General features: G+C 36.8%; 1 protein-coding gene across 1 annotated transcript in view; it reads left to right on the forward strand.

The window, feature by feature from the left end:
• crim1 (cysteine rich transmembrane BMP regulator 1 (chordin-like)) overlaps nucleotides 1-22,550 on the forward strand; it is a 172,717-nt gene that overhangs the window by 73,220 nt on the left and 76,947 nt on the right. Inside the window, exons 3-5 of the mRNA XM_073827217.1 lie at nucleotides 11,623-11,865; nucleotides 13,464-13,584; nucleotides 16,897-17,018. Of these exons, the coding sequence (XP_073683318.1) occupies nucleotides 11,623-11,865; nucleotides 13,464-13,584; nucleotides 16,897-17,018 (486 nt within the window). The remainder of the gene's footprint in view (nucleotides 1-11,622; nucleotides 11,866-13,463; nucleotides 13,585-16,896; nucleotides 17,019-22,550) is intronic.

Genomic DNA, 22,550 nt, shown 5'->3' on the forward strand with positions numbered 1-22,550 from the left:
GAAATCCAAGAGCTTTCTGATCCTGCAAAGACAGCAATGCAACTAACCTGTTCAAGGCCTAAAAAGTTAGTAAAAACGTAGTTAAAATAGTCCATGTGAAGTCAAAAAAGGTTGAGAACCACTGCCTTAAAATGTTATCTGTGAAGGCAGCTCACTGTGTTTTGGAACGTGGCTAAACTCACTCCAGTGTTAATGCGCTTTAACTGCACACTGTGTACAGATGTGCCTTCCTTCTTTCAGAGCAGCTTCCATCAGTGAAGAAAAACATGAACCGTCTCAAATCATTCCTCATTCTTGTTTGCCTTAGGCTGAGAAGGCTGATCTTTCACCTTCCTTATTTACATTTCATCAAACCTCTCTCTGTCGTTTTGCATTTAAATGGATCGCTTACATGTGGGAAGGTAAATCAGAGTTTGACTGATGTTCTAAATTAATTTTTATATGATAAAACGAACTGCTTTTTACGGTTTTTAGCACTGTGATATCCAGGGATGGAGCTTTTTCTTTCGAGATGTAATGCATGTGCAAGAAAAACCCTGGCTTTGGTACAGGCCCCAGGTATTGCATAAATCCATATTAAATAGATGATATAACATATTTTACTGTTTTTATGACATTCTTATTTAGGTAAGTGATTTCCTGAGAGATTATATGAATGTCACTTTATGAATAGTTGTACATACAGCGTTACAGTCATGCTATGTAAAATAAAAATGTAAAATAAATGTTTCATGTTTTAATATATTGTAAAAGTTATTTATTTCTTTTATTCATAGGCAAAACTGAATTTTTAGCATCAATACTTCATTCTTCAGTGTCACATGATCCTTCAGAAATCATTCCGATATGCTGATTTGCTGCTCAAGAAACATTTCATATCATTATCACTGTTGAAAACAGTTTTAGCTGATTATGAAACAACTGACTGCAAAAAGGTCAACTATAAATTATTCTGTTGAATAAAATTTACATAAAACATCAGTATCTAATATTTTTCATGACAATGATAGAAGTCATAACATGACACTTAAATTTAAAAGAAAATGCTCTTTTTCAGGTAAGCCTGTCATGTAATACTGTGAAAAATAAAGTCAGAATTACAAGATATGAAACGTACAATTCTGACTTTTTTCTGAAATTGTGAGATATAAACTTGCAATTGCGAGTTATGGTTAAAATTGCAAGATACAAACTCACGGTTCTGACTTTTTTCCCAGAATTGCAATGCATAAAGTCAGTATTGTGAGACCTATACTTGCTATTCTGAAAAATAAAGTCGCAATTCTGAGAAATAAAGTCACAATTACAAGATGTAATCTGACAATTCTGACTTCTTTTCTCAAAATTGTGAGATATAAACTTGCAATCGCGAGTTATAGTCAGAATTGCGAGACGTAAACTCACGGTTCTGAATTTTTTCTCAGAATAGCGTGTTATAAAACAGTATTACAAAATATAAACTCGCAATTCTGAGAAATAAAGTCAGAATTGCAAGATAAAAAAACTCACAATTCTGACTTGCGAGTTATAGCCAGAATTGCGAGACATAAACTCACGGTTCTGAATTTTTTCTCAGAATAGCGTGATATAAAACAGTATTGCAAAATATAAACTTGCAATTCGGAAAAATAAAGTTGCCATTCTGAGAAATAAAGTCAGAATTACAAGATATAAACTCACAGTTCAGATTTTTTTTTCTCAGAATAGCATGATGTAAAGTCAGTATTCCGAGATATAAACTTGCAATTCTGAGAAATAAAGTCGGAATTACAAGATATAAACTCACAATTCAGAATTTTTTCTTAAAATTGTCAGATATAAACTTGCAATTGCGAGTTATAGTTAGAATTGCAACACACAAACTCATGGTTCTGACTTTTTTCTCAGAATAGTGTGATATAAAGTCAGTTTTCAATTCTGAAAAATTATGTCACAATTCTGAGAAATAAAGTCAGAATTACAAGCTATAAACTCACAATTCTGACTTTTTTTTTTTTTTAAATTGTGAGATATAATCTTGCAATTGCGAGTTATAGTCAGAATTGCGAGACAAACTCACGGTTTGAATTTTTTCTCAGAATAGCATGATATAAAACAGTATTGCAAGATATAAACTCGCAATTCTGAAAAATAAATTCGCAATTCTGAGAAATTAAATCAGAATTACAATCTATAAACTCACAATTCTGACTTTTTTTTCTCAAAATTGTCAGATATAAACTTTCAATTGCGATTTTTTTTCTCAGAATAGTGTGATAGTGTGAAGTCAGTTTTCAATTCTGAAAAATAAATTCGCAATTCTAAGAAAATAAAGTCAGAATCACAAGCTATAAACTCACAATTCTGACTTTTTCTCAAAATTGTGACATATAAACGTACAATTGTGAGTTATATTCAGAATTGCGAGATATAAACTCACGGTTCATGACATAAGCCTGTGATGTAATATTTTCGTGGGTTTTCTTAGCTGACTCATTTGTGATGTAGGCGGAGAATAATAGAGGTCCACAACAAGACAACAAGATTGAAGCCATCACGAATTGAAATTTGTTCTCCAAACCAGAGAAAATACTTGACATTTAACAGTGTGAGGACTGCCAAACAGTATCATGATGCTTTTGCTTGTGCACAAGTACAGAAGTATGCGTAAAGTGTTAAATGACATACCCAGAGCAGAGTTTTTAAAGCTCCTTTTGAAGCCCTTCTACACCTGCCTTTCTGGGTTTGATTACTTGGTAGCTGTCTGCTTGTTTATCTGCGGTTTGTTGAGTTTTCCATATTCTCCATGGGCTTTGCTTTCCTCTGCCACCTTCTCCCTGGTCTCCCTGGCCACATAGGACTTTGCAGTCTACACCGGCTCTGTGGAATATCAAGTAATGACTTTACAGTGCCAAGCCAACCTGCTGCTCTCAGCCAGAGCCCTGTCTCCATCAATGACGGCTGATTTGATGATGTGCTTTGAAGAACTGCTTTTCTATAGGCAATAATTATGCACAGTGGGTCTTTTCATCGGTTGAAATTATGAACAAGCTCCTTATTGCACAATAATCAGTGTCTGAACTTTATTTCTCGTTGTTTCGGTCATTGACGTGAACTGTGTAGATTTCCAGCTGGTCTCTAAACGGACATTGCCGTGTTTCTGGACTTCATTATGGTGAGAGGCTGTAGATGTGTGCTCTGTCGCATCTCAGGAGGTGGAAGTATGATAAGCCCAGGGGTCGAGGCTGCTCCCAGATTGAATTTATATGTAACAATCTGTTTCCATCTCAGCAGCAGATGCCTGGCAACCACGTCCATGCGATCAGTGGTGAACAGCTGTCATTGTCAAAAGAGAAATCACAGCGAAGGCTGTGAGAAAAAATAAATAAATAAAAAAAACATGAAAAAGAAACTAAGCGGTAGCTCTTGCCTAGTGAAGGAGGGGGTCATTGTGAGGAAGTGTTTTTCTCACCTTTTCTTTCATCATGGTGCAATTAGTAAGAACCATTAAGGCCCAATAATAGTACAGTCTTGCAATTGGATGGTTAATCATAATGGTCTACAGATGACTAGTGCACTGTTGAATATAAGATTTAGCAAACCTGAAAATGAATATCTATTTTAATTATAATTTGTAGAATTTAAAACAATTGTTTTTTTTTTCTTTAATATTTCTGTTATGCAGGATTGTATGGAAGCCTGTTTCCACCACAGAATAATAAAATAAAAATGGTAATTGGTAAATGGTAAATGGTAATTGCGATCTTGCATTCGGTCGAGGTCAAAAGTTTACACCCCCTTTCAGAATCTGCAAAATGTTTATTATTTTACCAAAATAAGAGGGATCTTACTAAATGCATGTTATTTTTATTTGGTACTGACCTGAATAAGATATTTCACATGAAATATGTTTACATATAGTCCACAAGAGAAAATAATAGTTGAAAATATAAAAATGACCCATTCAAAAGTTTACCTCCCTTTGATTTTTAATACTGTATTCTTACCTATGATGATCCACAGCTGTATTTTTTTTGTTGAGTGATAGTTGGTCATGAGTCCCTTGTTTGTCCTGAACAGTTAAACTGTCTGCTGTTCTTCAGAAAAATCAAACACTTACTGATACTCCGGAAGGAAAAACCATGCATTAAGAGCTGGGGGTGAAAACTTTTGAACAGAATGGAAATGTGTCAATTTTTCTTATTATTTTTTTTTTCTAAATATTAAATTTTTTTATTTAGTACTGGCCTTCAGAGGCTACAGAAGATAGCTTCATGTTTCCCAAAAGACAAAATAAGTCAAATTTACCCTGATCTTCAAATTCAAAAAGTTTTCACCCCGTGGCTCTAAATGCATGTTTTTTCCTAAAGTGGCAGAAACAAGCTTCCATACTTATTTGAAAGTGTCAATACATTTAAAAAAAAATCTATAAAAATGTTGATAAATATCATTTATGCTGTTTGACTTTAATTTATTTGTAGTGCTTTTAATGGTCTGTTTATTTATTATGACATTCTAAATCCTCTGCAATTTGTTGGTTATTGGCTATAACATAATAAATAATCTTTTTTTTTTTTATATAATATTAGTATATCATACAAATAAATGAAGTTCCAAATGTAAGTTTGGGAGGAGCCTAATTATTCAGTCATGTCACCCTCCACCTCCCCATCTCCTCCTCTATTACTGTTATTCTCCGTCTAGGTCAGCGGTTCCCAACCGGGGGGGTCGCGACCCACTAGGGGGCCTCAGTGATCCTCCAGGGGAGCCGCGAGATAACTTAAAATTCATTTAAATATTATCCTAGAATTGTTTAATTTCATTATTAATATGCTAAATGAAAAAAGTAAAAGCACAACCTCTCTCGTGTTCTGTGATTGATTGCTTTAGATAGCTTTTGCACTGTTAAATACAGACTGAATGGCGGCTCAAAACTTTCAAACGTTGTACGCAAACTAATGTTACATCTCTCGGCTGCATGCATGAAGCAAACCGTCGCGTTAATGTAAAGGTAAAGACGATTAGTGTAATAATAACGAACTTACGCGTACCTAATGTATAACACTCGTGTATATCAGAGTCGTACATTAGACACGCATAAGTCCGCTAATGATTCACAAACTATGCGCGCTCTCGGGACTCTGATCCCTATCGTATTTTTGCGTGACATTTCAAAACATTTGCCTAGTTGTCCAAATTATTGTGAGTGTTTTATAATAGATGCTTACCCATAGAAGAGAAGTGAGGCTCGGTGTTTATGAGCATCAGACGCGCACTGACAGAGTTCACTGATCCCGTCTTCGTCAAACCTTCACATCGATGTTTCAACAGATTTAGAATGTATTTGCTGTATTTTGAATTTGTTTATTAATTGTTTAATGGATACAAACAGTAGCTATTCAGTCAGTCAAGTTCAAAGGGGTAGGTTTAGTGGTCTTTTGATATCTCCCTGTTGTACGGCAGGTTCACTTATTTAAGACAAAGTACTCTGAAGTTGTAAAGTATATATATATATATATGTAAAGTATATAAATATATATATATATACATTTTAAAAAGTTAGAATTGAGCAGAGGGTTTCTTTAAAAATTATCGGGTATATTTGAAGTTTTAACTTAAAGTTTCTTTGAATTTTGAGTTTTTTTATAACATGCAGTAGAATAATAATAAGGCAAAACAAATGTTTTGGTTAATAAAAAAGGTTTAAAAATAAATACGTTTCTCTTTACTGCGAAAGTACAGTATAAGAGGACATGTCAGGCATAGGGGGCCTTGCAAAATTGACCGGAGAAGGAGGGGGGCCCCGGAGTAAAAAAGGTTGGGAACCCCTGGTCTAGGTAATACCGTAATGGGGGTGTTGAACTTGGCGCTCAAACTGAGCCTCGGGTCCGAGCCTCTATTAAGGACAGCAAGCCAAAATATGTTTACCATTAACTATCCGGACTGGATGGGCAGGCCAACTCGTAAAGTTATGTTAAATGTATCCCTTTTACAGCACCAGAGCTGCAGCCTACATATTCAGATGGACATTTGGCTGACTTAAAAACATTGATCCGATCGATGTGAAGTGAACCAAAACCAACCTTAAGACCGGTCAACCATAGTCGATATCAGTGAGTGTTGATAGCAGTGTGTTTTGTGGTTATAATAAGTTCTTAAATGTTTTCCGCACACAACAGTTACGGGGAAGTCGATTGAGGCATTTCCCACAATCCTGTTGGGGTAAAAATATTCCCAAGTTAGATGTATGTATAGTACACAGCGAGGCTTTTGTGGATCAACACTGGGTTGTGCTCCGAGTATAAAACCAAATTAAAGGCTGTTTATCTACAGCAGTGCACTCTTGAGAGAGAGAGAACACATATACTAAAGCTGAAGGATAGATTTGTTGATGTGTGGGGGATTGTTGAATATTTTGAGAGGAAAGAAATGAGGAAAGTACAGATGATGAAAGGCGATGGAGGAGCTTTCATTTGTGGTGGTTTCCCAGAAAATGTTTAAACGGCAACTTGGAGACCCATATAAACATATGAACTTTAAATGAACTCCTGTAATTTTGTTCACTATGAAGTATGAAAATTTTGCTGTGTAATTTTCTGTCTGTAGCTCAACTGGTAACGCATTACATCAAGAGCGACAAGGTCATGGGTTCAATTCCCAAGCAACACACACATACTGTGCTAATAAAAAAATACTCTAAATGTACTGCAAGTTCCTTTCCATAAAAGTGCCTGATATGTACAGTTGAGGTCAAAAGTTTACATCCTCCTTTCAGAATCTGCAAAATGGTAGTTATTTTACCAAAATAATAGGGATCATACATAATGCATGATATTGTTTATTTAGTACTGACCTGAATAAGATATTTCACATAAAAGATGTTTACATATAGTCCACAAAAGAAAATAATAGTTGAATTTATAAAAAATGACCCTGTTCAAAAGTTTACATCCTTACATTCTTAATACTGTACTGTGTTCTTACCTGAATGATCCACAGCTGTGTTTTTTTGTTTGTTTGTTTAGTGATAGTTGTTCATGAGTTCCTTGTTTGTCCTGAACAGTTAAAAAACAGGTGAACATTCTTCAGGTCCCACAAATTCTTTGGTTTTCCAGCATTTTTGTGTATTTGAACCCTTTCCAACAAGATCCATCTTTTCACACTGAGGACAACTGAGGGACTCATATGCAACTATTACAGAAGGTTCAAACGCTCACTGATGCTTCAGAAGGAAATACCATGCATTAAGAGCCAGGGGTGAAAACATTTGAACAGAATGGAGATGTGTACATTTTTCTTATTTTGCCTGAATATAATATTTTTTCATTTAGTACTGCCCTTCAGAGGCTACAATAGATAGTTGCACTTTCCCAAAATACAAAATAAGTTGAATTTACCCTGATCTTCAAATGAGTTCCTAATTCATGGTTCTTCCTTCTGGAGCATCAGTGAGAACCTTCTGTAATAGTTGCATGTGAGTCCCTCAGTCATTGTTGGAAAGGGTTCAAATACACAAAAATGCTGGAAAATCCAAGAATTTGTGTGACCTAAAAAATTTCTTTACTGTTTTTTAACTGTTAGTGACAAACAAGGGACTCATCAACAACTATGACTAAACAAAACACAGCTATGGATCATTCAGGTAACAACACAGTATTAAGAATCAAGGGGGTGTAAACTTTTGAACGGAGCCATTTTTATAAATTCAACTATTATTTTCTCTTGTGGACTATATGTAAACATCTTTCATGTGAAATATTTTATTTTAGTCAGTACTAAATAAACAATAACATGCATTTTGTATAATCCCTCTTATTTTAGTCAAATAATGAACATTTTGCAGATTCTGAAAGGGGGTGTAAACTTTTGACCTCAACTGCGCATTACATTTGTAAAATGAAATGTCACATCCATCACTGCAGGTGTTGTGATATTCTGTCTCATTTGGTGACTGCTTCATGTCTCATCTGACACTTTACAATGTCACTTATTCACTCTCGTCTCATTTTCACCCATCGCATCTTTGTGCACCAAGTCATTTCACATTCAAGTGGCAATTGGCAGTAAACAAAAAATAATGCCGTCATAATTGTCCTTAAATCCTCAGTGAGAACAAAAAGCCTGGGCGCTTGTATAATGACACACAAACACAGTGCTTAAATATGAGGAGCTTTTTAAAGAGGTATCTATCTTCACTGCTCTTATTGTGAATTCACAAGCATTATGTTCTTTCTCTGTCTATCATTTGAGGTAATTACACCCTCTCTCTCCAAAGAAGAATACCTCTATGGAGGACTCTCCTCTCCTAACACATCATAACACATCAAAAGCCAATAATAGGCCATAGCCTCTTTGTAAGACATGCATTACATACATCAGATGTAATTTTTCCACAAGATCAAACAAAGCGGTGAACAATGTGTTTAATGGCTTGAGTACATCTCCTTTAATACGTTTAGCAGCTAATTAATCAGTGTCAGAGTAATGCTTGCGTAGTATGTAACCTCAGTCAACAAAGTCAGTGCTTTTGCCCTGCGGTGCATTTTTTTCTTGCTAGTCATCATTTCAGAGCAATTGTTTGATCATTACATATTTGCGTTTATGAGGGAAGGGGTTTGGACGTCCTTTAAAGGGATAGTTCACCTGAATATGAAAATTGACAACATTTACTCGCACTCACATTGATCTAGATATATAACTTTCTTTCCTCCATGGAAAGCAAAAGGAGAAATTTTGAAGACTGTGAAGGTTACACTTTTCCATTCACACTTTCAAGCTTCAAAATGGACTTAAAATACATGAATGTGCCATAAAAATGGTCCATGCAACTCTTTAAAAAAATATATTGTTTCAACTTAAAATAATGTTACCCTGCTGACTTAAAATGTTTAGTTTAGTCAACTTGAAATTTTAAGTTACTTAATGTTAATTTAAGTGACCACTTAGATATTTCAGTTGATTTTTTTTTATTTTTACACAAACAATTGATTAATCTCAACTATATTGACCAATTTTTTTTCCATTTGTTTTGAAGCTTTAAAGCTTCAGTTCAACCTAAGAAAATTGATAGATAGATTTTTTCACCTTTTCACCCTGGTAAAAAAAAAAAACAAGCATTTTTACTCTATGAAGCACAAAAGGAGAAATTCTGAAGAATGTGAAGGATGCTCTTTTCCATTTATTACCGTGAATGGGCACTGGAACTTACAAGTGAAATGGACATAAAACAAAAAAGTGCCACGAAAATGTTCCATGCAACTCCATTTTCCAAGTCTTTTGAAACCATAAATCCTTGGCACATTAATAGGTGAAATGGTATTATCCTTTAAGGCCAGACTTTTCAATGATTTGGTTCATAAAACCAAACTTGAATCAGACTGATCTGTTCTGACTCAGCGATTCATTTGCAGCTCACCGGAGGAAAAGAATGAATATACAGTATATTAAAATTTCAGGAGGTTTTTCCACACAAAACTACTGTGTAATGTAATACTTTTAGTGTTTCGAAGCTTGGAAGCATCATTTCAACCAAAAATGATTCTAAAGAGATGATTGATAACTTACTCAGTGACTTAGTGATTCGTTCGTGGCTTTTGACAGCTCAGAGTAAAAGGAAAGATTGTGTAACCTCAACTATATCGACCATATATATATATTTATATATATATATATATATATATATATATATATATATATATATATATATATATATATATATAATTTGCTTTGAAGCTTGAAAACTTTATGAAATCAATCAATCAATCACTTTTTCTCCCTTATATAATTTTAATTTTTTTTTTCCCCCATGAAGCACAAAAGGAGAAATTCTGAAAATTGTGAAGGTCGCTCTTTTCCATTCATTACCGTGAACGGAGATTCAAACTTACAAGTTTAAAAACAGACATAAAACATAAAAGTGCCATTAAAGTGGTACATGCAACTTTTGAAATTTGAACATTTTTCAAGTCTTTTGAAACCATACATCCTTGGCACATTAATAGGGGAAATAGTATAGTCCTTTGAGGCCATTCTTTTCAATGATTCGGTTCATAAAACCAAACTTGAATCAGACTGTTCTGTTCTAACTCAGTGATTCACTTACAGCATTTAACAGCTGACTGGACGAAAAGATTAACGGTGAATATATATAAAAATTTCAGTAAGTTTTTCACACAAAACCACTGTGCAATGTAATACTTTTGGGATTTTGAAGCTTTAAAGCATCATTCCAACCAAAAAAATGATTCTGAAGAAATCATTGATAACTTATTTAATATGTTCACCCTTGTATAACCTTACAGTAAGTGATTGTTTTTTTCTATGGAAGACAAAATTAGCTGTTTAGCCAGAGGAATGGATGTCAAGCTTCACAAAGTGTTATGAACTAGTCCATTTGTTCACAGATGCATAAAAAGAAAGTAGATGATTACCAAATTTTAGGGTGAACCATCCCTTTAAGACTGCATATAGTGACAGACATTCCACAATACGGCCCAGATCAGTCTGCTTTGTTTACATAAACCAGACATCGTGGCTGTATTAATATCGCCGCCTGTGTTTTAACATGTAGCTTCGCATCGGGAGTTGTTACACACCCCTCCGCCAAGTGTTATCAGACAGCACACAAGCAACAGGAGCATTACAGCATGCCAGCCGTTTCTCTCCTGCTGACATTTGCCATTCATTCACATTCACATCAGCATGAGTTTTCTATTCTGTGGTTCTTTTTATGTCTCTCCCATGCACCTTTTCAATTTTTCTGCCTTCCTCCTTTGTTAGCTTGTTGTTCTCTTGTAAAGCACAAATAAAAGCAATCATGCCTTGAATGACGGAAGGTCAAATTGAGTGTGTTCATAAAACGCTGGACTTTGACCTGCATGTTCAATATTCAGTTCAAAATAAGGGAGTGAAGCAGCTGCTCATCGTCTGTCTGCTCAAGGTAGTGAAATGTCAGTCAGCCCTACTTTTATAAAGTCTTTTCATTACTAGGAAGAAATTGAAAAATTATATATACAGGGTATATTTACTTTTTAACCACCTGCTATTACCAGGTGAATTGAGAATCAATTAACCAAAGTATACAAAAATGTTAGTAAAAATGTAAGATAATATATAATATATTACAATAGAAAACAGTTATTTTAAATTGTAATAATATTTCGCAATATTACAGTTTTTACTTGAGAAAATCATTAATTTTTCTTTTTTTTTTTCTTATGACAATGTGTTTTTCTCAATACATATATGTGACAAACAGCATGTCAACGTGTCACATCTCTTGGTGAAACAGTGCCTGTCACAAAAAACTAAGACAAATACCTCATATTTTCTCTTTGGAGGCTTAATATTCAACATATGTATCGCCACATGGAGTTTTAAGGTGAAAATGTGCAGTGTGAGTCCTGACAGATGTTTTCTGTAATAGATTGTTTTGGTTTTTGATTTGAATCGTGCATGTCACTTACATCGGCAACTGTCTGACTATCGCTCTCATGCAATTCAATTTAAACCATATTGCAGTTCTTAATAATGTTACTGCAGAGTAACATTATTTACTAGCTGGTTTTTACTCACAAGAAAAGAATAACTATTTAGCATGGCTGAACATCAGAAATGACAAACTTGTGTTCTTTTTCTCTGTAGAGGAAAGGCCGGACTGCTCCAAGGCGAGATGTGAGGTGCAGTTTTCACCACGTTGCCCTGAGGACTCCATATTGATTGAGGGCTACGCTCCACCAGGTGAATGTTGCCCCCTGCCCAGCCGCTGCGTGTGTAGCCCAGCTGGGTGTCTGAGGAAAGTTTGCCAGCCCGGGCATCTCAACATCCTGGTATCCAAGAGTTCAGGCAAACCTGGCGAGTGCTGTGATCTCTACGAATGCAAACCAGGTAAACTTGATACTAGCTTCACATGATACACTGTGTAGGTCAACTAACTCCACTACACTCTTAAAAATAAAGGTGCTTTAGAAGGTTCTTCATAGCAATGCTATAGAAGAACCATTTTGGGTTCCACAAAGAACCATTCACTCAAAAGTTCTTTAAAGAACCATCTCTTTCTTACCTTTATATAATCGGAAGAACCTTCTTTCGCCACAAAGAACCTTTTGTGAAACAGTAAGGTTCTTCAGATGTTAAAGGTTCTTTATGGAACCATTTAGACAAAAAAAAGGTTCTTCTATGGCATCGTAAAGCACCTTTATTTTTAAGAGTGTAGTCTAGTTTTGTTGGAGAACAGCAACCAAACCAGTTTAAACCAGCCTGCTCTAGCATGATATAAAGGAATATTTCACCAAAACATGGAAATTCTGTCCATCATGTGCATTTCTGACATCCCTCATTGTATGGAAATGACTGTGTGAAGGTTCTTCAAATAGCTGCAACTTTTCTGTTCCATTAAACAAACAACATACATGTTTTGGAACGACATTCACCTTATTTTTCAATGCAGAAGGAAGATGGAAGAATAACAAAGTGTAGTAAATGGTAAAACTGTTTGCACTACAATCCATTGTGTTCATAATTAGGATAATACATAAAAATAATATGATAAGACACACTAGTTTGCAATATCAAGCAGCAAAACTAGTTTTGTACAGGTAAAAACAGTTGGAAGCGGATGAAACCGAAAAGCCAGACACATTCAATTTACAAATGGCCGTGCCCACTCACAGGAAAAATAAGGCGGATATGAAGACAGAATTTTCATTTTTGGGTGAAATATTGCTCTATGTTGGTTTTTCTAAAATAAAAAAAGCAAGCAGTGTCAACTTTTCTTGTAACATCCAAATTTTTTCCCTGCTTGAGCAATAGATGGATTGTTATGGAGTCTTGGGAATCCACACCAGGAACCAGATAGTGATAGATTTGAATTCTTTGCGGGTTATCTCAAGATGCTGTCATAGTACCTTAATTTTAATATATCTTCTTCTGTCATGCTGCATTTTGCTGCAATATGGTAGCCTTGAGCAGAGATAGGCACTTGGCTTCGACATGACATAAAAAAACAACAGTAATTCATTTCCCAATACACTAAAGAGAGCGATTTCGTGATTTGGGAGTTTGCCAAAGCCTTTGAGACACGCGAAAGCCATGGGCTGTGGAAAATACATGAGTGGTTCTGCTTCCAGAGACAGAGGCACATATGCATTGGGGTTGTTTTTGTAAATGACAGTTTTCTGAAAAACAAAGTTTACATAAAAAGTAAACATGTATTTAAGACAGATTTCTAATTTAATCTTATCTTATTCATAATATGTCATGGAAATCATAAGTTGCATCTGGTTGATGATAACCTGCTGCAAATGTTTTTTTCTACTTTTTTTAATATTTGACAATAAACCTACATTTTAAAATGTCTTAAGCACTAAAAACAGTGTGTGTTGAAGTTTATGGTGTACTGTAACAGGGTAAAAGTTTGATGAGGTGTGCTAATTAGAGGTTTTGATGAGGAGTGATAAATGTTTTATGTCTTGTTTTGTGTTAAGTGTTCAGTGTAGACTGCAGCACAGTAGAGTGTCCACCGGTGAAGCCTGTCCAGTGTCCGGCAGACAGCTATGAGACTCAAGTCAGACTGACAGCAGACGGCTGCTGCACCCTTCCTACCAGGTTAGACGTTACAACTGTCTTATCTCACAATGTAGATTAGTTTTGCACTGACAATTCAAATTAGAAGTTACAGCTGTCTCATTCTTTCAATCCCATATACACCGTTACACCAGTCTCATGTTTGCAATCCTAACTAGACGTTACACCTGTCTCACTCTCATAATCCCAGTTACACTGTTACACTTGTCTCATGCTTACACATATAATTAGATGCTACACCTGTATCACTCTCACAATCCAAGTTGCACTGTTTCATCTGTTTCATATTCACAGTCCAGGTCTGTCTCACTTTCACAATCCCATTTACACCATTACATTAGTCTTATGCTCATGATCATAACTGGGTATTACACCTGTCTCACTCTCACAATCGCAGTTACAGCGTTACACCAGTCGCATGCTCACAAACGTAATAAGATTCCTAATTAACAATCCTAAATAAAAGTTACACTTGTCTCACTCTCACAACCCAAGTTTTCATCTGTTTTACACTTACAATTCAGATTGGATGTTACACCTGTCTCACTTCCACAGTCCCAGTTATACCATTACACTGGTCTTATGCTCACAATCCTAAATGGACGTTAAACCTGTCTCACTCTCCCAAACCCGGTTACACCGTTACACCAGTCTTATCCTCACGATTATAACTGGATGTTACACCTTTCTCACTCTCACAGTTCTAGTTACACCATTACATCGGTCTTATTCTCACAATCGTAACTGAATGTTACACCTGTCTCACTCCCCTAATCCCAGTTACACTAGACTTATCCTCGCAATTGTAACTTAATGTTATAACTGTCTCACTCTCCCCATCCCAGTTACACCATTACACCAGTCTTATTCTCACAGTTGTAACTGGATGTTACTCCTGTCTCACTCTCACAATCCAAGTTACAGTGTTACACCAGTCGCATGATCACAACTGTAATTAGATGTTGCATCCTAATTAACAATCCTAAATAAACTTTACACTTGTCTCACTCTCATAACCCAAGTTATACTGTTTCATCTGTTTCACACTTACATTTCAGGTTGGATGTTACACCTGTCTCACTTTCACAGTCCCAGTTATACCATTACACTGGTCTTATGCTCACAATCCTAAATAGCCGTTAAACCTGTCTCACTCTCCCAATCCCAGTTATACCAGTCTTATCCTCACAATCATAACTGAATGTTACAGTTACGCCGTTACACTGGTCTCATGCTCAGGATCGTAATTAGATGTTACACCTGTCTCACTCTCCCAGTCCCATTTACACTATTATGCCAGTATCATGCTCACAATCGCAATTAGATTTTACACCTGTCTCCCTCTCACAACCCAAGTTTTGACTGTTTCATATGTTTCACATTCAAAGTCCAGGTTAGCTGTTACAATTCAGATTGGATGTTACACCTGAATCCCAGATGCACACGATCGCAATTAGATGTTATACCTGTCTCACTCTCCCAATCCTAGTTACACTATTACGCCGGTCTCATTCTCACAGTCGCAATTAGATGTTACACCTGTCTCACTCTTACAATCCAAATTAGACTGTTTCATCGGTTTCACACCTACAATCCAGGTTAGATTTGACACCTGTTTCACTCTCACAATCCAATTTAAACTGTTAAATCTGTTTCAGATTTACAATTCAGGTTGGATGTTACACCTGTCTCACTCTCACAATCCCAGTTAGACAGTTACACCTTTCTCATGTTCACAATCCTAAACTTATTTAGGTGTTACACCTTCTAACCTTCACAATCCAATTTATACTGTTTAATTTGTTTCATACTCACTATTCAGGTAATGCGACACACCAGTCTCACTCTCAAAATCCCAGTTAGACAGTTACACCTGTCTCATGCTCACAATCCTGATTAGATGTTTCACCTGTCTCACTCACTCAAAATCCCAGTAAGACGGGTACACTTGTCTCACTCTCTCAACCCAAGTTAAACCATTTCATCAGTTTCACACTTACAGTTCAGTTTGAATGTTTCACCTGAATCCCAGTTATTACACTGGTCTCATGCTCACAACCATAATTAGACATTAAAACTATCTCACTCTCCCTATTACAGTTACAACATTACACTGATCTTATGCTCACAGTCCTAATAAGACATTAAAATTGCTCACTTTCCCAGTTTCATTAGATGTTATACCGGTCTCACTCTTACAACCCAAGTTACAACTGTTTCATCTGTTTCACATTCACAGTCCAGGTTAGACATTACACCTGTCTCACTCTTACAATCCTAATTAGACTGTTTCATCTGTTTTACACTTACAATTCAGGTTGGATGTTACACCTGAATACCATTACTGGTCTCATGCTCACAATCCTAATTAGACATTAAAACTGTCTCACTCTCTCATTCCCAATTACACTATAATGCCGGTCTCATGCTCATGACCACAATTAGATGGTACACCTGTCTCACTCGCACAACCTAAATTAAGATTGTTTAATCTGTTTCACATTCAAAGTCCAGGATAGACGTTACACCTGTCTCACTCTTACAATCCAAATTAGACAGTTTCATCTGTTTCACACTTACAATCCAGATTAGATTTTACACCTGTCTCACTCTCAGTTAGATGGTTACAACTATCTCTTGTTCACAATCCTGATCTTAATTAGGCTTTACACTTTTTCACCCTCACAATCCAAGTTAGAATGTTTCATCTGTTTCATGCTCACTATTTAGGTAATCCGATACACCTGTCTCACTCTCACAACCCAAGTTAAACCGTTTCATCAGTTTCACACTTACAGTTCAGGTTGGATGTTACACCTGTCTCACTGTCACAATCTTATTTAGACTATTAAACCTGTCTAATGCTCACAATCTACTCTCACACTCACAATCAAGGTTAAACATTACATCCATCTGGTGCTTAGAATATATAGGTTCGATGTTACTCTTCTCATGCTGGCAATCCAGGTGAGATGTTACACGGTTCATGTTCATAATCTAGGTTAGACATTACACTTGTTACAGTATTGGTTAGATCTACACCTGTCTCATGCTCACATTCCAGGTTACACTTGTCACACTTATTTTATGCTAATAATCCAGGTTACAGCAAAACAATTTACCAAAAAAACATTATTTTCACTATTTTAGCACTGAGTCTCAATTCCCAGTGTGTCTCAGAGTATTAATACTGTATTATTTCAGTACTGAAAGTTAATAACTGCAGAGTGACAGAAGAAAGTGTTTTGTTGTTATGAATTAGGTATGACAGGCCCCCCGCCAGCATAATTCTCTCTCTCTCTGTTTCCCTGTTTATCTCCCTCTTCTACTCAGATGCGAGTGTTTGCCTGGCCTCTGCACCTTCCCACAGTGCTCAGCGGGGACTTCCCCACAGGTCGTGTCCCGTGGCGATGGAACACCTGGGAGGTGTTGCGATGTGTTTGAGTGTGTCAACGGTAGGTTCTGTTTTCAGTGTGTCTTAATTAGTGTTTATGTGTAGGTGCACTGGGAAGGTCGTCTAGTCAGTGGGCAGAACCCTGTCGTTGCTGCCGTAGTGACCGGCCATTAGCTCAAACTGATATTTACCAAAATCACACTGGAGGAAATACACACTTTTACTACATCTGTTTCAGTTCTTTAGAAAAATCAATTTGCAGTGTTTTTAATGTTAATTGAATGGAATTTTAATTCATTTCACATTTAATGGCTTTAATAAAACCCTTTAATAAAAAAAGGCATAACTTATTATTGTTCCCCAAATTACTCTTTTTGTGTCTCTAAGGCATAAGTGAATGTTGGCTGAGTATTGTAGTTAGAGCTACATTAACAGCAATTTTCTGATCATTTCAGAAAATAGCTTTAGCCATGTTAAATTATGTTACTATAAATTTGCATATTTAAGATTTTATGCCTTTTTATACTTAGATTTTGAAGTTAATATTACTTCATTTATACTATATTAATACTGTATGATGGTGAATTTGTTTCTTCATTCTTGAATTCTTGAATGGTAAATATATTTATCTATGCCCTTTTCAAATGAAAAAGAGGCTTAGACTGCCAAAACAATTTAAGTATGTGTTTGTGTGTGTAAGAAGTGTTGAAAGGAAAATGGAACATCTCAACAAGAGAGACACTTACATGTGCAGACGGTATAACAACAGGTTTAAGACTGATTGCTTTAAGACTGAACAGAAAATATATGTATATACACACCATATATATGTCTGCGGTTTCACACTTTTTGAAAGCATTGTGTATCTTGTGCACGGCCAAACACAAACATGAACACTACACAGTGCTCCCTAACTAATAAAACCTGATCTGAGAGGTGGGATAGAAAGAGAAAGCTTAACCCCACAGTCACTGTGGGCAGAGCTGTGTGCAGGTGGTGAAGAACTCTTTTAGATGAAGAGACTGTAGGCGACAGGTGGACAAAAGCCACAGGAATCAGCACCAAATCAAAGCTGGAAACATCAGCGAGCACCAGGCCGTATGTCGCGCATTGGGCCTTTTCCATATTCTTGGATAGACAACCGCCGAGAGGAAGACAACAGAATCAAGGCTCCATCCAAACACAAAGCTCAAGAGTGGTGCTTTGAATAAAGCAACCCATGAAAGCAATCCCACTTCCCTGCTAGTTGTTTATTTCCTTCCTGCTTCACCTATAGCCAGGCCTAGGGCACACAATACATGAAAGAGGTACCAACAAAGAGAAAGCTAATGCGCATTTCTATATTCGTCATTTGGCGAGTCACCTTCCTTCCAAGCACGTATGTATATAATAAACAAGCTAGCCTAAATAGCGGTGTGGTGTGAGGTGCCAGGTTGTGTGTCGTCTACACAGCGGGCGGCGAAATTATCCTTAGGCTGATTTGAGAACAAAGCGCTGAGGCCGGAGAGCAGCGCGGGGAGCATCAAAGCTCCGAACAGAAATACAGGCTAATTGAACATCTGGCCACCGGTGGCTGCGTACAGTGTAGAGGCTGATCTCATATTCCACAGCTGAGGGGGGTGGGGGAGAACACAGAGGAGCGACGAAAAGAGAAAATGAACTCATCCCCTTGGATGGACAGAAACTGATTAATATTCAAAAGATATCACGCAGACGTCATTAGATGAGTGACCTTCTCGAGGCTGTCGTGGCATGAACAAATTGACACAACAGATGAATACACTGCAGACGGATGCGAGAAAACCACAAACGTCGACCGATGCTGAAATTTTTCAGTTTTTTCTTCTGTGGAACAAAAAGACACAATTTTTAATATTATATCAGTCGCTCTTGCTTGGGAATGGCAGTGAATACAGACTAAGGGTGTGTTCACACTTGTTGTTCGGTTTGTTTGGTTCATTTGGTCCGGACCAAAATGGAAAATGATACATTTGGTCTTGGTCCACTTAGCATTCACAATGGCATTTTTAACAGTGAACCTAAAGATATCGAACCCTCCAAACAAAAGGAAAAAGCACATTCGACTTAAAACGGCACCTAATGCCATCTAAGGTCTAAGCGCGCCCATTGTTAAATGTATAGGATTTCATTTTCACCACAAAGAGCTCATAAAAGGCACTTTAACTGCTCGTTGTTCCATGTTTGCCCTCTGCTCATTTTGCTTTGGATACACTGCTTGGATACACTCCTTTCATGAAATCACGTTGCATAGCATCGCATCTTGTCATTACTTCCTGTTTTTAGTTCGTTTAAAAGTATTTGGTCCGTGTTGTGTTCATATTTAATTTGAACCAGACCAGTTCGCTTGGAAGCGGGCCGAGACCCAATCTTTTTTTAAGCAGTCTTAGTCAGCTTGTTTAGTGCGCACCAGGGTCCAGATGGGATTGTTCACACTTACTCAAATGAACCACACTAACAGAGCAATTGCACCAGTTTTTTTTTTTTTTTTTTTTTTTTTTTTTTATCAAACCAAACATGACAAGTGTGAACAAACCCTAAGAGTGTGTTCACACTTGTCGTGTTTGGTTCGATTAAAACAAACTCTGGTGGGATTGCTCTGTTAGTGCAGCTGCCCTTTTTGCAAGTGAACCAGAAACTGTAAACAAAACCACACACATGCTTTAAGGTCATCCATTCTTTGGTTCATCCATTAAACCACACCAGAGTTTGTAACGGTACCGTTGTTCGGTAAGCACTCGAGTGCGTTTGCTGTATTCACACCTGCCCAAAAGATCCGCACCAAGGGGGAAATGAACTTGAGTTTGATTCAGTTGAACCAAACAAGACAGGTGTGAATACACCCTAAGGGCACTTTCACACTAGCACGTTTGGTGCATACCCGGGTTCGTTTGACGTCAGAGTTCGGTACGTTTATCTAGTGTGAAAGCTGTCATGCGAACGCGGGTGCGCACGAGGTACCGAACCCGAGACTACCTGAAGGAGGTGGTCTGAGTTCAATTGCACTCAAACTGTGGTGCGGTTCACATGAATATGAAAGCAACACGGACTCAAGTGTGCACTTGTTCAGGAAGTAAAGCAACCTGTGCATGCATTTTAGATGATTACAATGTATTTACTTCAATAAAACACGTGTAAGAGATATAATAGTGTTGATGATTTTCCTTGAAATTCCAGCAGGAGTGAGTCTGCAGTGTATTCGTGTGTTGCAAGTGCTATCAGAGCAGCAAATGAATGTCAATCAGTCGTATCGTCAAAATAGTCTGTTTGCAGAAAGCAGTCTAAATGCAGTCTAAATGCGACACACATACAGTAAGCCCAAGTGTTGCTTATTATGTTGAACATAATAGCACGAAAATGCTATACATCATTCAACCCGACCAATCAGGTTGTGAACATATCACTATGCCTTTAGGTTCGGAATCTTTAGGTTTGCTGTCAAAAATGGCAGTCTGAACGCTAAGTGGACCAGGACCAAATGTATTTTTTTCCTTTTTGGTCCAAAGACATTTTTTGTTTTGTTTTGTTTTCTCTGCACACAAAAAGTATTCTTGTAGCTTTATAGAATTGCGGTTAAACCACTGATGCCACATGGACTATTTTAATAATGTCCTTACCACCTTTCTGGACCTTGAACGTGGTAGTTATGTTGCTGTCTGTGCAGGCTCGGAAAGCTCTCAGATTACATCAAAAATATTTTAGTTTGTGTTCCAAAGATAAATGAAGGTCTGACAGGTTTGAAACAACATGAGGGTGAGTAATTAATGACAAAATATTCATTTTTGTGTGAACTATCCCTTTAAGTCGTACTAACCATTATTTTGGAGTGCGACAGACCAAGTCCTCATTTACTTTCATTAGACTGTAATATAATGAGTGGCCAGGATATTCTTCAGTATTTCTCTTGTCGTTTTCCACTAAAGAAGTAAAGTCATAAGAGATTGGAACGACATGAGGGTGAATAGATAATGACAGAATATTCATTTTGGGTCGAACTATCCCTTTAATTTGATTTACATAATGCTGGGCTGCTGGAAACTGTCTCTATGAATCTTTAATTGGAAGAAGGAGCCGGCATCTTTCACTTCTGTCCTCTGTAATGTGTGATAAGATTTATTCAATGCGGCGTGCCTTAATGAGGATTTGAGGCTTATTAAATTCAGTTTATATTGTGTTTATTTCAACTTTTTCCCTGTAGATTTGCCACATTGGCACCTCGTGGACATATTGCAAACTGATCATTAGCTGGTCCAAGATGATCTAGATTAGTCTTGTGTAGCCAGATGTTTGACTGTCAAGATCCACGTTACAGCTTATTCTGACAAAGAAACAAAGAACCTGACTGTTTAGACAGAAGAAGAAGACCATGTGACTGACATGTAAATTGACCAACTACTATAATAGGCTGACATGAAAAAGCTTAAGATGTTCATGTCTTTCTTTCTTCAGTCGAAAATGTTTTTTTGTTGTTTTGATTTTAAGGGAAGCATTCCAGCAGTTTTTTTTTCCGTATAGTGGGGGATTAGCAGGTTTCAGTGCAGCTTTGAAGGTTTCTATACGATGCCAGCCAAGGAGTAAGAGTCTTATCTAGTAAAACCATTGGCAGTTTCTTTAAAAATAAAATAAAATTTATATACTTTTTATCAACAAATGCTCATATTATGCTAGCTCTGTGATGTGCGCCCATGACTTCACATCTTGAAAAATTACGCTGTAAAGGTCACGCATGGTTAGTTTTTCGTCTGTGTACTTTGGTTCAAAAAGGTAGGATAGGACGAATAACTCATCATTGTTTTACCTTTTTTGTAAAGGGCTTTTGACTTTTTTTGCATGTTCGCTTTGTAAACACTGGGTCAGTACTTCTGCTTACACTCTTCACTATGCCATAGAATAACTTTTTTTCTCTAAATGGTTCCATAAGGAACCTTTAACATCTGAAGAACCTTTCTGTTTTATAAAAGGCTCTTTATGGCAAAAGAAGGTTCTTCAGATTATGAAAAGGTAAGAAAGAGATGGTTCTTTAAAGAACCTTTGATTCAGTGGTTCTTTGTGGAACCAATAATGGTTCTTCTATGGCATTGCTGTGATGAACTCTTTAAAGCACCTTTTCTTTTTAAGAGTGTACGTCACGCATGACCTTTCCAACGTGACTATATAACGCGTGAAGACGAGCATTTGTGGTTAAAGTCTATAAATTAAATCTTTTTAGAAAATTACTGATTGTTTCACTAGTCAAGGCCATAATTCTTTGGCTGAGATCATGTAGAGCCCTTTGAAGCTGCATACTGGACCTTGGTTCCCAGAAAAGTCCTGAAATGTTTTCCTCAAAAACCATAACTGAAGAAATAAAGATGGATGACTTGAACAAAAAACCAGCTTGACCACCTTACTCTGTATTTTTTCAGCAGGGCAGTGTAAATACAGGAAACATTATCCACCTTAAGAATCAAAACGTTAAAGTTTCTGATGAATATTTGAGCAGATCAACCGTGCCATTTGTGAACAAATTCACGGCTTGACGATTCTAGAAACAGCAGATGTCAGACAGACAGAATGCCATCTCTCTCTGCCAGTC

Source organism: Garra rufa, chromosome 21 (assembly GCF_049309525.1).
Source record: "Garra rufa chromosome 21, GarRuf1.0, whole genome shotgun sequence".
Taxonomy (NCBI): domain Eukaryota; kingdom Metazoa; phylum Chordata; class Actinopteri; order Cypriniformes; family Cyprinidae; genus Garra; species Garra rufa.